At 48.5% G+C, this 17,306-nt stretch overlaps 1 protein-coding gene across 1 annotated transcript in view; it reads left to right on the forward strand.

The window, feature by feature from the left end:
• The first annotated feature begins 1,358 nt into the window (after positions 1-1,358).
• The window catches only part of RAB37 (RAB37, member RAS oncogene family), a 63,535-nt gene continuing 47,587 nt past the window's right edge, over positions 1,359-17,306 (forward strand). Inside the window, exon 1 of the mRNA XM_054048080.1 lies at positions 1,359-1,460. Coding sequence (XP_053904055.1) covers positions 1,359-1,460 — 102 coding nt within the window. The remainder of the gene's footprint in view (positions 1,461-17,306) is intronic.

Consider the following 17,306-nt stretch of genomic DNA (forward strand, 5'->3'; position numbering starts at 1 on the left):
AAGTCTGGGTTAAGAGCACGGAGCTCTTGCGGCTCCCGGCAGCGCTCTCCTTCCTGCAGGAAGAGAAGGGCTTGAAACCCCGACCATGGAACGGGAACTTTCAGCCCGAAACTCATCCCTTTAGCAGCGCGCTCTCCTGGAAAGGGCCGGGCTGATAGCAGCCTGCCTGGCCGTAGGCTCTTCTGGTTGCTTATGGGACAGGAATTATGTCAGAGGGGATCGATCCATCCTGCAGTTTAATTGGGATCGGAGAGTTTCTTGGCTCGTGGCGCAATGGTGACAGGACAGCTGAGTCTTTCCAAGTCTCTCCAGCTCTTCACGCGGCCCTTCCCTTTACCGAGATTGAAGATTTGATATTTGAGGTTCAAACTCTTCTTCTCCGCCTCGCCGCGTGTATGAGGTGCACGGAAAGAAACTGGCCTGCGCCCCACCTTTTCGCCGAATAACCCTGGGCTGCAGTCGCTCCGTCATTGGGAAATGGCCCGTTTCCCCCGCCCCAAATGCCCCGCTCCGCTCATTCTGCGGGGAGGCTGATGCACTTTGCCCAAGTCAGGGGCTGACAGCGCCTATTGGCTGGTGATGGGGGGTTTCTGTTCCAAGTGGGATGGAAATAGCTGCTGTTGCAGAGGGACCGGACCTTGCAGGAAAGAACGAGGAAGCCCCTAGGGTCCAGTGCCGTTTCCTGAGGCTTCCCCTCGCTGCTGCAGCCCTTACTTGCTTCGCAACACGCAGCTGAGCTCGGGAGCTGCTGGGAGAGACAGCGGGGGGAGGGGCCGGGGAGGGGGATGGAGGTGAAACACGAGCGCTTTCAAGTTTGGGTAATTGCAGCCGCTGCTTTCCTCTTCCAACTGCAGGGCTTCGGCGCCTTGGCCGGCCGCGGGGGCTGGGAGCTGTCTCTGGGGCTCGGAGCTGTGCGTAGAGGGAACTGCGCCTGGAGCTGTCCCTGGTGCTCGCCCCGCGGGCTGCGGGAGCTGTCCCTGGTGCTCGCCCCGCGGGCTGCGGGAGCTGTCCGGGGTGCTCGCCCCGCGGGCTGCGGGAGCTGTCCGGGGTGCTCGCCCCGCGCGCTGCGGGAGCTGTCCCTGGTGCTGAAAACCTGCCCGGCCTGTGCGGCTCTTGGGCCCCGCAAAGGCAGCTGGGCTCCTGCCTTCTCAGCACTTTACAGTCCCGGGGAGCTGCTTCGGGCGCCGAACCGGACGCGCTTGTCCCGCCCCGCCTCCCGGGGTGCGCTCGCGGGAGCTGCGTCTGGCTTGCGCCGCGGCCCCCCGGGGCATGCTGCGGGCCAGGTAGCCGGCTCCCGCCTGCTGCATCGGAGTCAGCCGGGAGCCGCGCACGGCACCGACGCACGGAAATTGCAGGGGATGCAGCCAGGCTGGGGCGCTCAGAGCGGGGCTGGCAGCGCCGCGGGGATGGACGCCAATGGAGCGCGCAGCCCTTCCTACGATGAGGATCTTCTGCACAAGGTGGGGGACCCATTCGGGCGGCTTTTCCTGGGGGGCGGTGCGGGGGGGGGGGAAGGGGAATAAACCCTGGTTAAAAATAGAAATAGCCCCGGAAACAAGAGATCCCGCAAAGGGGGGACAGGGTCCCGATCTCCCTGAGGTAGCGGATGTAAGGGGCAGGTGGGAAGTCTATGGAACTGCACCGTAAGATGGGCTGGTAGCCGCCAGAGTCCGGGCACACGCCGGGGGGAGGCCTGCCAGCAGTTGTGGGGTTTATTCCTGGCTGGAAGCCTAATACTGTGTGTTTGCTGTTTCCTGGCGGGAATATAACAGCCGCGCAGTCATCCCCGGGGTGAACAGACACTGTTTGTGTCTTCGCTTCCCACTAAACACTGCTGTTTGACTTCTCCCCCGCCTCCTGCAAGCTGCGGTTTATTTATAGTATGCAAACAACTGTTCTGCAAGATTCTTTGGGCTTGCCAAGTAATTGGGAACTAATGATCTCTCCCCCTCCCCTCCCTGGCAGCAGACAATATATTAACAAAACGCCGTGCTCAGCAAGAGCAGCTGTTAACTCGTGTTTGTTTCCAGGCACTAATGTGTGTAATTAGGAAAGGAGACAGACACCCAGGTTCAACAGAATCCGCGCGCGTTTGCAAAACAGCCCCTCCGAGTAGGTCTGGGATTCTGCCAGCCCGAGCCATGTTGGTGCAGCTAACATCGCGGTGCAAACTGTTCTCTGAAAGCACCAACGCTGGTCTCCTGGCCAGAGCTAAGTTTTTAAAGCTTCCTTCAGGGTTGGACGCAAAGGGCTGGCGGAGAATGACGAGTATAAAGACAAATGGGGAAATGCGGGCTCCACTGAACTCAAAGCGAGTTTTGCCATTGACTGAATTGATTGCATGTTTGGTCCTGAGAAAAGAAGACTGAGGAGGGACCTGAGAAAGGTCTTCAAATATTGTTGGGGCGGTTATGAAAAGGACTGTGATCAATTGTTCTCCGTGAGCACTGAAGGTAGGACAAGAAGTATTGGGCTTAATCTGCAGTAAGGGAGATTTATCTTAGATATTAGGCAAACCTTTCTAATTATAAGGGTAGTTAAGTACTGGACGAGGTACCAAGAGAGGTTGTAAAATCCCCATCCCGGGAGGTTTTTAAAAACAGGTTAGACAAACAGGTTAGGGGTGGTCTGGGTTGGGGTAGTAATAGGTGGACCATGGGCCAAATCTGGACCGCAAGACACTTTAGAATGGACCCCAAAATCTTTTTATTTACTTATTATCATTATTATTTTTTATTATTTTCTCTGGAGTCTGGACCTTGACTATACCTTGACCAAGAAATTTGATATTGACAAAAATATCTGGTATGGGTGTATTTGGTCCTGCCTCAGGGCATGGGGGATAGACTACATAACCTCTTCAGGTGTCTTCCAGGTGTCTTTCTATGGCTCAGTGAAGGCAGGATTTCACCCCAAGTCCCTGCTCCTGAGTGATTACAGTGGGCATTTTCTTAAAGAATCCCCAAAGTAAATTGAAATGAGTAGAGCAGGCTTGTCTTACCTCTCTTCAATGGAAGTGTCCATATCCCAAAATACACTTCTCCCTCCCTTCTCTTCTTCAAATCCCTGTCTCTGCTAGCAACCTTGGATCAGACCTTACAAATGCCCCTGAGCATCATGTTTCCCAGGAGCTTAGCATTATCAAAAGTGCTGCCACCATAAGCATTAAGTTCACCCCTGCTTGGAAGCCTCAGCAGATGGGCCAAGAACAGAGTAGCTAGGGAGAGAGTATTTCCCTCTCAGCCCTTGCTATGGTCTCTCCAGGTTCAGCTACAGCAGAAGTGTGGGGAAGAAGGCTGCTGCTGCTGCTAGATGTACTGATCTTGTTTGGTCACTAAAAATGGCATAGGTGCCACTCTCTGGTAGGCCTCCTACTTCACGTCACTCCCTTTATCCTATCTGGGGCAGCATTCCTAAGGCCTTGAAAGTTTAATGCCTGAGTCCTCCGTGCAGAAGCAAGGGGCCTTAGAAATTGCTGTGGGTTGGCAGCAGGCAAGGCTGAGAGCAGACGAGAGTCAGGCTGCTTAGTAGCTTCTCTGTTTGTAGGCAGACATGTGGCATCATGGTTGGTTTAGATTCCTCTGCTCAAGGGAACAGTCCTATTCATTGCAATAGGGTTACTCACAGCAGCCAGGGCTGTAGGATGGGGCCCATAATTTTCATGAGAATGTTAATCTCCAGCAATTCTATTTTTCCCTGATACTCAGAATACGCCGACACACAGAAAAACCCTTTGGGTCTTCGCTGTGTCTTCTTGTCTTCTTTCTGCAGCAATAATCTCCCGCTAACAAACCATGTCAGCAGAAACACAGTCTATGATCTGATTATGTGATTTCACAGCAGAGTAAATGCCCAGGCAAATGGGGGCAGGGGAGCCCCTGGAATATGCAATTGGCTCAGTTATCTCACTTGACAATTTGATGTCTTATTTATTTTCCCATCAGCAACTAGCTTACTCCTGCCCAAGCTGCACACGTGCAGCAGAGGCTCCCTATGCCCTTGACACAGCGCTGTTTGTTTGTATTGCAGTACTGCCTGGAAGTCCCAAACAGGGATCAGAGCCCGGTTGTTTTAAGCCCTGTACAAACAAGTAGTTCAGATAGTCCCTACTGCAAAGAACTTACTGTACCTCATCCTTAACCAAGACTGTAAGTGAATGAAACAAGCAGAAGAGGAAGGAGAAGGTAAAAAGTGGGCAGGCTAGCTTTGTGCACAATTGCCACTTGCTTTAGGCCAGGTCGCCAGTTAAAAGTCCTGCCAATGGTGTTAGGCCAGTAAAAGCCCCTGTGTAAACACAGTTGCACCAGGATAAAAGTGCTCGTACTTGTACAGCTTTCCCGACACAGAATAAGCTCTATTGGCATAAGCACCTAGCTGGTATAACTACGTTTATACGAGAGGAGTTGTGCTGCTTTAGCTATGTCATGTGTCACAGCTTAGCTGGTCTGTAAAGCTGGGCCCAGCAGCAGGTGAGCCCAATGCAGCCAATTAAAGGTGGCCAGCAGCACCTGGGCCTTTAAAGGGCAGGAAAGGCAAGATGAAAGGAGGGGGATTGAGACAGGCAGTGCCTGGGGGAGGGAAGCCACAGTAGAGCAGAGCACATTGTGGTGGTACCGGTAGGTCTCTGGAGCATGGGGTCAGGTGCTCAGGGAAGCAGCCCTGGGGCTGCTGCTGCTTCAGGAAAGGAGCAGCGCTGACTGCAACTGGGAAGCTGCCAGGAGCAGGAATATCAGAGACCCCTGGGAGGGCGGGCCCAGAAGCTCAAGATGAAGTGAGTCAAATGACTGTTTTCCATTAGCTTACTTGCCTGTTTTAAGAAAATAAATTCTCTTAAAGGGGACTTGGTGTAGCTCTGTGTGCTTGGAAGGTAAGAGAAGCCCCTGTGACACCCTGTTTGCTGCTTTAACTGTCCTGGCATGGTTAAAGTGTTAAGACCTTTTATCAGTTGCAAGTGTTCTGTATGCAAGTGGGGTAAGTGAGTCTTATGGAAGAATCTGAAGGAGAAAGATTCAGTAATTATACTTGTCTATTAGTACAATTTCACACAAGTAAGGCTTCTGTAACATATCCTGTGTTGTCATGAATAAGCTGTTGCCCTGATATGTTCATCAGTTTTATCTGCCTATAAGAGTCGCCATCTAGTGATCTGACTGGATGACCCAGTTTGCATTTGGTGATATGTCTTTAAGGTCCCGATCCTAACAAGTTCAGTGTGTAACTACTCAGGCTGAAGTCTCCTAGAAGTCAATGGGGCAAGTTGAATGCTTAGTGCTGAAGCATGTGCTTGAGTGCTTTGCTCAGACTGAGGTTTAGGTGCTCTCTGGGTTTCTGAGACAGCTATGATAATAGAGCCTGGTGAATATTTAAGATGGCTACATGGGCTGAGTGCTTCCTTGCTTTATGCATTTGAAAGAACTCAGGCAGCAACATCTGACAGCATACAAGCTGTCCTGAATTAACCCCATGAAGATCCTCAAAGGAAAGAAGCTGCCCAGATATGTACATAAAATATTGAAAAATACCAACTAAAACAAGCATTTTAAAGAACTTCTGATCACTTGAAGGAGTGAGAAGTGTGTTTTTTTTTTTTCCTGGTAAAAATCACAAAAGAGCAACTGAGCAGGATTTGGGGGGGTAAGAGGTGGGGGTTACAGGAATGCAGTGATCTTGCTGGCTGGACAATGTCCTCAGAACTAATAATGATTTAAAATGAGCTCTGGGTGCACCTGCACAATCAGGTTTTGGTCTATTTGTAGACTGCCTAGTACAATAGGGTCCTGGTCTCTGGGTGAGGCTCCCAGGTGCTATCATAACTCTACTACTAATCTGTCAGCATTGAAGATTTGCCTGATGGGAAACACTCATCCCATCCTCCTGACTTTTTCACTTCCTTGCATTAATCATGTATATCTCCTGCACTATTATGTATATTGAGATACAATAATGGCTTCCATCATCATTAGTTTGCTATTTGATAGCCCCATCTCCATCATTAAATATATTTCTCCTTTTGGAGACGTGCATCAACGGTAGCCTTGTCCACTGTTTAAAACTATCCTAAAAATCCCGCAGTGAGCTCTCCACTCTTCCTATGGGAGCCTGTCAGGCAGCAATATTGGGGGGGGGGGGGAAGGACAAGGGCTCTGATAGGGGAGCTCCCATAATAGTAGACTAATAAGAGAGAATATCAATGAGTATATGTTAGAAGTATATGAAATAATGAATGATAGATCAGGAGCGTCTATTCTTCCTGCCTCATAACATAAGAACAAGGGACAATGTAATGAAATAAGCAGGTGGAAAATTTGAAACTAATAAAGGGATATTTTCCCCCCACACAATGTGTAATTAGACGGTGGAGCTCATTGCTCCTGGAAGTCACAGAGGCTGAGAACTTAGCATGATCCAAAAAAGGTGCTGGATGTTTATATGTTACCATAATTATAATGAAATCTTTGGAGCCTTATGCTTCAGGGTTTAAGCTGATCTTTAACTTTTGGAGATCAGGATGAGACCTATATTGAGGGGGCAAATGATCTCCCATCTCTGCCGACTGTGGGGTTCTTAAACCTTCAACTGAAGCAGCTGGTGCAGGTCAGTGTCCAACACAAGATGGACCTCGGTTTTGATGTCGTAAAGCAAGACCTACATTCCTACACAGGCAAAGAGAACACAATGTAAGTGCTGGCTTCTGCATTTGCCACCACTTTGTGATGTTCCGGCTCTTCTAGCACTTGGCTGGCTTTTAAAAATCAAAATTGCTTTTATATGCTGTCTAGACAGTCTTGCAAAGCTTTCATTCTCTGGCCACATTAGCCCACCACGGGTCTTGATGGGATTTGCTTATTAAGGTTTGTCAACCACATGCCCACCGGGTTACAGGAGATCTTATTGTTTGCTCTCACTCATCGCCCCTCCCCACCGCATCCCATTGTCTTTCACCAGCAGCTCACTGAATGAGGTACTGCTGTTACAGGTTTCAGAGTGGTAGCCCAGTTAGTCTGTATCAGAAAAAAAAAAAAAAAAAAAAACAGGAGTACTTGTGGCACCTTAGAGACTAACACATTTATTTGGGCATAAGCTTTCATGGGCTAAAACCCACTTCATTGGATGCATATAGTGGAAAATACGGTAGGAAGAAGTGGGTTTTAGCCCATGAAAGCTTATGCTCAAATAAATTTGTTAGTCTCTAAGGTGCCACAAGTACTCCTCGTTCTTTTTACTGCTGTTACAGTAAACTGTATATATTCAAACTGGCAGAGGTCCCAGGAGGACTCTCTCCTCCCCCAACAGTTTGATGGGGCTTTTGGACAAGTCTGCTCCTGTTTTCAGCAAGTTGTGTGCCACCCGCCCTTTATCCCAGCTTGGTTCATGTAGGCTCTCTAAGAAGGGAAGTTGTCAGTGTATTACAACTAATCCACAACACACAATTCATGGCTTTGTTGCCTAAGCAGTGGGTTTTAAATAGTGACTCTCTGGAAACCACAAGTTCAAACCCTGGCAGGGTTGACTTAGCTCTTCCTCTTATGTGGCAGATGAATTGAATTCCGTGCTTTCTGTGTGGTGGTGCCTGCTACTTTCACGTTAGTCCTGGAAGGACCAAGATCTTAAGTGCCCTGCCTTGCCTGTTCGTGCTGTCATTAACCGCTGTGTGTGTGAGAGACGTTATCGCCGGTGGGAGTGGGGAATAGTGATTGGGGAGTGCTTGGCAGCCAGTCTGCACAGGTGTCCACTGCCTTGCTCCTTTGTGGAATATTGAAGATTCAAGCCTTACAAGTTTCATGGCACTTTTCAGAGAAGAAGGGGTTTTAACCCAGTGTCCTCGATCAAACTGTCCTTATCCCACCCCAGTGATCTGCAGGGTGCTATGGGCCTGCCGGCAGCCACCCTCCATCTGGGAATGGCTGCATTTCAATGGGGCTCTGTGTATGTTTGTAAAGTACCTTGTGATCCTGTAAGATAAAGTGGAATGTGGGCCCAGTCCAGCTGCAGGTCAAGTCAGGGGACGGGCTGCCATTGGCTTCAATGGAGTGTGGGTCGGGCTCTATACGTAGAGAAACCTGCCTTCTTTACCCCTGTTACTCCAGTGAAACCCCAGTGGTGTCACTCAGCTGAAATCCGTGTAAAGCTGGAGTAATGAGTATAATGAAGCAGACCCACTTTTCTTTAATGGGGGTAAAGTCTATCAAATTCCTACCCCGCTTTACCTACTTTACTTTTTAAAGTTCAGGCAGTTGGCTTGCCTGGATCTCCCCATCTTCAGCCATGCTGACTTAGTCCAGAGCAAATGCAAAGCAACAGTTTAGCTTGCGACTCTCTAGTTAAAATGTAAACCACCCGGCTATTTCTATTCCATTGCTTTTATCTCTGTGTGCTTTGTCTTTCTCATTCACTTAACACCAGCTTGTGTTTTTCTTAAACTAGTGCAGGTGATGATTTTCAACCTCCAGAGTTTAGTACACTTGGCCCTGTTCTAAGAGACTTTGTCATCTGTTGCTAATTATCTTAGCATGGACTAAGACCTAGACATGAGCAATTCCCTTTAGAGAGTGTTCTGAAATTGACTGCCTTCTTGATTTAATCTCCACTACTGCTTCAGCTTCCACTGTTCTGAGGTTTACCAATTTGCCAATAATACCAGGCAAGCTGTGAGTTAAAGAATACAACTGCTGGATTTGGTCATGGTGTTCCAGGTATCTCTCTCTCTCCTTGTCTCTTGTTCTGTTAGAATTCTCTCCCCTGAGACTGCAACAAAGATTCTCTTAGCTGTCTTCTCTACTAGCTCAATGCAAATGGATTCACTCTACTGATTTAAAATGGTAATTTTAATCTGATGGGTTTTTTACTTGTCATTTTTCTGTTTGGAAATGTAAATCCTATGCTCTGGCACAGTCCTGTCCCCTCTTCCTTTGCCTGACTTCCAAATGGTTTTTCAACTTGGTAAGGAAATTCTAGGTCCATTTTCATCTAGTTATTAATTCTCACATGATCTAGTAGGGGGGAAAAATTAGGATTTGAAAGTCTTTCTTCTAAAAACTTGATTTTCAACTTTTGGAAACGTCACTTTCTTCTCCAGCCCTGAGTTTGGGACTCTATCTGATTACCTGACCGTATTGCATGTGAGCGCTGTGAAAGGGAGGACAGTATATCCAGAAAGGAAAAATTCAGCTCTTCATTCTCACTACAGAGGTCTGATGCTCACTTACACTAAGGCCCATTTACGGTGCTCCTGTGTGTGTGTGTGTGTGTGTGTGTGTGTGTGTGTGTACGCTCATATATTACTGGGTATATAATGTTACCCCATTTTGACCAGAGCAGCTAGTCAAGGCTTGGGCCCTGGGGCTGTAGGAGTAGAAATTGATGATAGTCTGGTGTTTTCCTTTGACGCAGTTCTGTTGATATACAAGGAATGTACAAAGTCCTGTTTCTCTGAAAGCAGGAGAACCAGATGCAAAAGGAGTAGGATCTTCTCTTACAGGCCCAAGCTTCTTTTCAGCCAGTGCCCCCAACCCAGAACCTCTCTCTAGGTTTCTCTCAGGGTCATACCATGCTTACAGTCTTCTGCTTGGATCTCTTCAGGCACATGTGTGCGCTCTTTCTCATTCTGAGCTACACACTCACTCACTCACTCACTCACTCACTCACACTCTCTCTCTCTCTCTCTCTTACCCCAAACAGTTCTTAGCAAAAAACCCTCCACCCATGCCATCTGAGCCTATGGGATGGGTTCACATAATCCTCTTGTTTTAGGTAGGGGGGGCTATGATTAATTTACCCTTGCCCTTGAAGAATGATGGGTATGAAACAAACAAGCTTTTAACTCAACCTGTACAAAGGTTTCACACTGTTCATAAGAATAACACAGAAAGATGAAGTCAGAGTGCTATCAAACACCCAGTAAACCGAGTCCGTTGTAATTATTGTGTAGTATTATATTTTTCAGAATTTTTGCTATAAATTACTTTTATTTATATACATGTATTCCCTGCTGAAAATAACAAGTTTGTGGCACAGTGCTAGCTATCACGAAACTTTGCAAGCCAGCAAGGGAGTGAATAGGGTGCTGTTGCCTCTTTGTTCTTTGGAACGTTATTATTCAAAGTAATGAAGCAATTCACAAGTTGTCAATGTTTTTATAAATGACCCATAAATTATTGAAGTGTGATTAAGATCGCCTGCCTTTTATGAAAATGTCTCTAAATCCTGTGCCTACGAGGCCTTAATGTTCACTCGACTAGCTTTCCTCTCTACATAATTCATGTAATCTTCCATATTAACTGTTCTCCAGGAGAACAGTGTTACAAGGCTGGGAGCAGGGGGACATTATTATTTATGGGACTCGGGTATCAATGTACTTTCCGTTTGTCAGAGGTACACCATTACTGAGTGCATTAATTCAGGCAGCTATCCGCTTTATTGAACATGTCCACTCTGAGCCAGATTCTGATCTCCATGTGGACGTATCCCTGGACCCAGTGTGACACCAGAGATGGAGTCTTCAGGGGTAGCCTCTTCAGTTACTCCAAAGTCCTCACCAGGACTATGAGGCCAGATCCTCAGCTGGTGTAAATTTGGCATAGTGCCTTTGGACTCAGTGGAGCTATAGCAAGCCCCAGCAGCTAAGCATCTGGCCCCATTTGGAGTGGCACAAGCCAAGGTGTTATACTATGTTACAACATATGACTCCACCCCCATCCTTGTCCAATCCTTCCCAGTCCCGATGGTGGTATTTGATGGACAAGTCATGTTGGAAAAAACATTAAATTTATTTAGAAACAGTAAAAAGTTTTTTGTGAATGTAGGTTGAGCTGGGGGCTGCTGCTCATGAATGATTGTGGCTGCAGGAAAATGATCTATTGCATCAGGGATATTCACATGGGGTGGGAGGGACTCTTCAGGAAGATGCCCCACTTAACCCTTTTGAGGGCTGAAGTGGGTTTAGGACTTGGTTCTGCAAAGTGCTGAGCACTGTGGCCAGCAGAGGGCTTGCCCTCATCCTTTAAGCACATCTGGCCTGAAGGTGCACCACTGACTCTATGGGAGTAACCGCAAGGAATGCAGGATCGAGCCCATAGGTAGACTACTTAACTGGATCTCGAAATGGAGCTGAAGTGGTGCACACACCGGTGCTGTGCAGAGGGGCGAATTTCACCAGGAGAGAGAAATCTCATAGATGGATTCAGTGGGAGGTTTGCCTGAGCCAGGGCTGCAGGATGTGGACCTACTGTGCAGAGAGAAATGTTTACACTGATGCAACAGAGCTAGCTTGAGTCTGTATTTAAGTTGCCAAAGCCCCCTTCCCCCCCCCCCACAAACTCCCGTACTTGTAGATGGGGAGAGAGATTCCCTCCGTGCTCAGCACCATAGAAACCAGGAACAGAAACATCCTAATGCTCAGGGAGATTGCCTTGAGAGAAATAACTTTTGTGGATTTGCTGGTTCTTGTTTAAGTGACTTTGCGGGCTGAGTTTGCAGGATCTCACTTGGCTCCGGACTCCAGTAAAGTAGAAATGAATGACTAAAAATGCAAGTAGTAAGGAGCAAGAGATGAGATTGCCGGGGGAACTAGTGAAGCTGCTGTAATGTAAGATAGGAATCCTGAAGTCTAAGCCCAGCTCTGACATTGACTCCCCTGCTGCCTTGGGCAAATCACTTAACCTCTCTGCCTTAGGGAGACCCCAACTTACTTGCCTGCCTCACCCGTGTGCTGCGGGGGTTAATTAATGTTTGTCAAGGGCTAGGAAGAGAGAAAACAAAGGGCTGTAGGACTATTCTGTCCTGGGTACTTGCAAATATAGAACCCTCCACAGGATGAAGGAACTGTGAATACACTGAATTAATGCATTGTGAAGATGGCATGTTGGACTGGGAAGGTTAGTCCAATTAATTTATAACCGCTTTATGCCTACGGCATTGCGCGCATGCATCAGCCTTCTCAATGCTGGGGGAGAGAAACAGTATATTTACATCATCTAGGGCCCCATCCAAAGCCTATTGACATCCATGGGAAGACTCCCATGGACTTTGGATTTCAACTCAAAAGCCTGATCTGACCCAGGCAAAACTCCCATTGACTGCATTGAGAATCCTGCCAGAGGGCAGACCGCAGCAGCAGGATATTAGAATGTAACTGACTGCAGCTGAGATGTCCGTGACTAGTCTTTTCCAACTACAGTACTCTCTCTAATGGGGAGCGATTTTATCTTTAGCTTTACAAGCAATTTCTCCTCTTAAAGACCTAAAGTAGAGCTCTGTCTGGGAGATGCTGAGGGTTTCTCAGATTCCTTTTTCTCCAAGAGCTGTTGCCGAGTAGAATTCATTACTTGAAACTCTCGTCATTCTTGTTCAGGAGCAACTTTTGTGTATTCCCTGGATGCTTTGACCAATGCACCAGTGGGGGTCTGTTGTACATTTGAACGTTGGTGTGAGAACTTGACTCTTTCCCTGTAAGAATCCGATCTCAGGATCAAGTCCCCTTTTGCATATCTGAATCTGAACTTCGCCCTGATGTTTGGTACTGAGTTGGCCCCGTCTCTGGAGAGACCCCTTGACATAAAAGCTTGTGTGGTATGTTGAAATAGCATCTGGGAGGCTTTCAGTGTGTCTTTTATGTTTTGTGCTGATTCATCTAGCCGTCCTTCTGCAGCTTTGAAAACCCTGTTCATTCTCCTACAGGGTAGAGACCGTTATACCTGGAGGTGGCAGCAGGTTATTGGGACTCATTTATGTCTGACTCTGCCACTCAATTTACAAGTCCTTGAACCTTGCTTTGCCTCAACCTGCTCCTCCGTATAATGGGAAAGGTACTAACCTTGGTGGGAGGTGACAGCCTTCGTTAACGTCTGTGACGTGCTTAGGCCTGTTGGCTGTAGGATGCTATGGATGCACAAAGGACTCTGCCTAATAACTGCATTTTCATTGCCCAATCTATTTCCCCAAATAAAAGAGACTGGCCTGCTGAGCCAAGTGGGAAGGACACAAAAGGAAGCATGTCTATGGAGTCAGCAAGGTGCAAATTACTCCCCCCCCCCCCTGTCCCCCATGCTGCAGCTGTGATACTCAAACACCATCTCCCCCTCCCCCCCACCCCCACCCCTCTCAACTAATACAGGGATGACAGTATTGAAGTGATGCTTCCCTCCTGGGGCCTGCCTGTCTGGGAAATCTGCAGGTGCAGTTAGAATATGGTCTACACTTGCTTCACATGATGCTCTCCATCTAGCGAGCCACACGTCTCTGCCCCTCGAAGGGAAACTCCATCCCTCAGGGTGCAGTGAGTCAGTAGCTCAGGGAGGTGGTGGCAGCTGCTGCTTGCTGGGGGGGGGGGGCTGGAGGCTTAGTTTTGTGACTAGAAAACAGGGTAAAGTAAAAAGAAACAGACATGAGAGCTGCTGAGGGCAACTCTCAACTTACTTTCCGGCAGGAGCAGGGCATTGGGGGTAACTCTACATGGGTGTGGTGTCCAACCATCAGTGAGTTCATTGGGGTTTCTCAGGTGCCTGTCAGCAGGATCAGGCCGGGAGGGAGAAAATAGCTGGAGCTAACAAGGTACATACCTCTAGCTCCCTGATTCCTGTGTGTGAAATGCAGCCCTCTGCAGACAGCCTGCCTGTAAGGCCTAGCACCACCTACATTCCACTTCAGCTGTATTTTCAGGGCTTCAGCTAGACACAACTGGTGCCTAAGACTACATGAGCTCTCCGCACAGGGGTAAATTTCATCCCTCTTCTCCACTCCCCACCCCCCTGTTATGTTGTATCCCTTTCCTCTCCTTAGACTAGGAGATGTGTGGTGCAGTGACCAGGTTGTCCTATGTGTTTATACAGCCCTGCACCGTGGGGACCCAATCTTGTTTGGAGCCCTCTGAGTGCTACTGTCATATTAATAAGGAAGGTCCCAGCCCCATCTCATGCAGCTCTGACACATTCATTCAGTTACCCCAGGTAGAGAAGAGCCAGTCCCAGAGCAGCAGCAGACTTTCACGTAGCCAACCCGGTTGCATCAGATGCTTCTGGTACAAAGGCTGCCGTGCTTCTTGCATAATTGCAAATACACATTGTCACAGTTTCAGGGTAACTGTATTTTTTCCCCCCCTCTGTGGTCCCTAGAAGGCACCCATGAAAGATTTCCAGCTCCCAGCCATCCCCTCTCCTGGGTGGAGACCTGCATCTCGCTCCCTTCTGAGCAGGGTTTCTAAGGCTGCACAGCTCCCGGATCTACATTGTAATAGACTGGCCTGCTGGGGCTGCCTCAAAGGCAAATGCCTGTGGTTGGCTTTCTCCGAGAGCCATGACCAGTGTATTGACCATTACAAGTCCCCACATCGCTCCTGCTAAGCAAGCACCTTTATTCTTAAGATAAAAGCATTACAGAGAAAGGATCTAAAACAAAAGATGCGTGATGTTAAACTGACCAGCAGTCACACTCCCTCCAACCCCAACACTGGGCTCTAGAAAATGCCAGTCCTTCCAAACCCTGCAACTGGATTTTTTTTTCCCCTGTGGTTACAAGTTCGTATCAGTCTTTTTAGATCATGAAGCGGAAGGAAGGAAGGCCCTGAGTCAGTTTAAAAGTGGGTTAACTATCCCCAAAGTCCTTTCTTTGGCTGGTCTCTGAAGACTCCAATCTGAACCAGAATACCGCTCCCCAGCCCAGGGCACTTCTCAGGAAGTGTTTTATACCCTGCCTGATCTGCCTTACTCTACCCCTGCTGCCTTCACTTTGTGGAGGAGCTGTGGTAACCCTCCCCATCACCCCAGAGTGCATGCAGTCCCTAGCCCATGCAGATATATAAACCATTCATACTCTTAGTACAATATGGTCCCCCAAAGAGGGCAACTTCCTGCAATATATCTGTCACATGCATCTCCTGGTTTGAGACTGTCATGAGGAAGTGGTCTGAGTTTCCCTCGGCAGGGCATTGCTCTTGTTTCTTTAAACACCATTCCCCCACCACCCTGTAAGTACATGCACACAGCCTCCTGTTAATGAACTTTAGCTTAGGGGTGGAGACAAAGTACCTTGGCTCTGAACTATTCCAACTCCGATCTGACTCCTGTCAGCCCTCCTGCATCTCCGAATGTCTGTCTAGATGACAAAACCAACGAGGCAGGAGTGAGCGCTCAGAGCTGAGGTGTTGTGCATTGGTTCATTACAGGGTCTGCCTTAGAGACCCCCTGAGTTCCTGAATGAAGGGTCTGAGCTTGTGCCAGTCCCTCTCTGTGCACCTCGCAGCAGAACCACACTAGGCTTGGTGTAATTCATCAGCTGGCAGCCTTTACTAATCCTGGGCTTCTCTACAGCAAGGCAGGCACTGAAGAAGGGTGAGACCATTGGCAGAACTGGGGGAGAGCTCAGGACGTGGCTGTGTGTCAGTATTGGGGGTGCTTTGTTGGCAGAGCTGTAGCACAGCACACGCTCTCTGTGCCTGGCTCAACCCACCCCTGTAAATAACCCTACTGAACACTTTGGTATATACCACTCTTCCTCCATAGATCTCTCAATGCATAGCCATCCCCCATGCGTCACAATGGGGGAAACTGAGGCACAAAGAGCTGAAGGGGTTTGTCCAAGATCAGACAGGGGGTCAGTTGCAGAGCTGGGAACAGAACTTACGGTTCCTGACTCCCAGTTTGGTCTCCTGTCCTTGGACCATGCAGCTGCTTCCACCCCCTGACCCTCCTTTCATGAGCATTAAACTTACTCCCAAACTTGGAAGTTTCTGTATCTTCAGTGAGTGAATTCCACACTCTACTTGGCTGCTGTAACCCACCCACCATCCCCAGCTAGCGGAGTCTGGGCCACCCCCTGGAACGCCAGGCCCCTGACTGTAGGTGACACTAAAAGTCTGACATCACTGGCTTCTTCCACTTCCTCTCAGTGGCTGACACAACTGAGGCTGAGGTTATGGGCCTTGTAGGACGTGAGAGGTCTTAAAGCACGAGGCTTTGCCACTATCCCGAGGCTGCAGTCCCACCTTGTGTGTTCAATAGCAATGTGCCCAGGGCTACAGTGTCTTCATCACAGCCTTCCAAGAGTTAAAATAACGTGATTTGTTTCTAGTCTGCCCAGCTACTTTGCATGAGCCTAATCCAAAGCCCTTTGGTGTCAATGGGAAAAACTCCCCTTCACGTCAATGGGCATAGGGGCAGGTCCTGTGACATCTCCAAAGGCTGAAAGCCACAGAGTTTAAAGTCAGAAGGGACCATTAGATCATCAGGTCTGATCTTGTGTGTATCGCAGGCCATCAAATGTCACCCAGTTACCCCTATATTAAGCCCGATAATGTGTGTGTGGTTAAAGCAGATAAAACAAGACTGGCTGCCTGAAGGCATCACACAATACAGCCTGGACCTGGGTCATCCTACTCAAGAGACACACTAGAGATGCTACTGACTTCTGTTCTGTAAGTGCAAGTTAGAAGCCTCCTTGACCTGGGAGCTTGGCTGTGGGAACTACAGGCAAAGGCTGGAGACTGATCAATAAGTCCTCCAGCTTCCTAGCTATGAATTATTTACCAGCTCTTAGTGATATCATGGCCGTGAACTAGAACATGCATTAGTGCTGCCGGCCAACCCTATTGAAAAGGAATGTATTCTGCACAGGCAAATGTCGGTCTTTCCCTGTCCCATGGTGCTGTGTTATCAGGAGCTCCCCCATTGAAAGGTCACTGCCCATTTAGCAACATAACGTGTGCAATGAAATGATGCAAAACTCCCTCCCACTTCCTGTCTGTCTGGTCTGGTCTTGCCAACCCTCCCCTCCCCTCCCCTCTCTCCAAGGCCTATCCCCCGACAATCATAGGATATCTGGGTTGGACAGGACCTCAGGAGGTCATCTGTATGCTTGGGGTCTTACTGATCGCCATATTTGGGGTCGGGAAGGAATTTTCCTCCAGGGTAGATTGGCTGAGGCCCTGGAGGTTTTTCGCCTTCCTCCGCAGCATGGGGCAGGGGTCGCTAGCAGGAGGGTTCTCTGCCAATTGAAGTCACCAAGACACAGGATTTGGGGACTTCATCAGCAGAGTCAAGGGAAGGGTAGGGACGGTTTTGTGGCCTGCAGCATGCAGGGGGTCAGACCAGATGATCATAATGGTCCCTTCTGACCTTAAAGTCTATGAGTCTATGAGTCCAACTCCCTGCTCAAAGCAGGACCAATCCCCAACTAAATCATCCCAGCCAGGGCTTTGTCAAGCCTGACCTTAAAAACCTCTAAGGAAGGAGATTCCATCACTTCCCTAGGTAACCCATTCCAGTGCTTCACCACCCTCCTAGTGAAAAAGTTTTTCCTAATATCCAACCTAATAT

This window comes from Malaclemys terrapin, chromosome 13 (genome assembly GCF_027887155.1).
Source record: "Malaclemys terrapin pileata isolate rMalTer1 chromosome 13, rMalTer1.hap1, whole genome shotgun sequence".
Lineage (NCBI taxonomy): Eukaryota > Metazoa > Chordata > Testudines > Emydidae > Malaclemys > Malaclemys terrapin.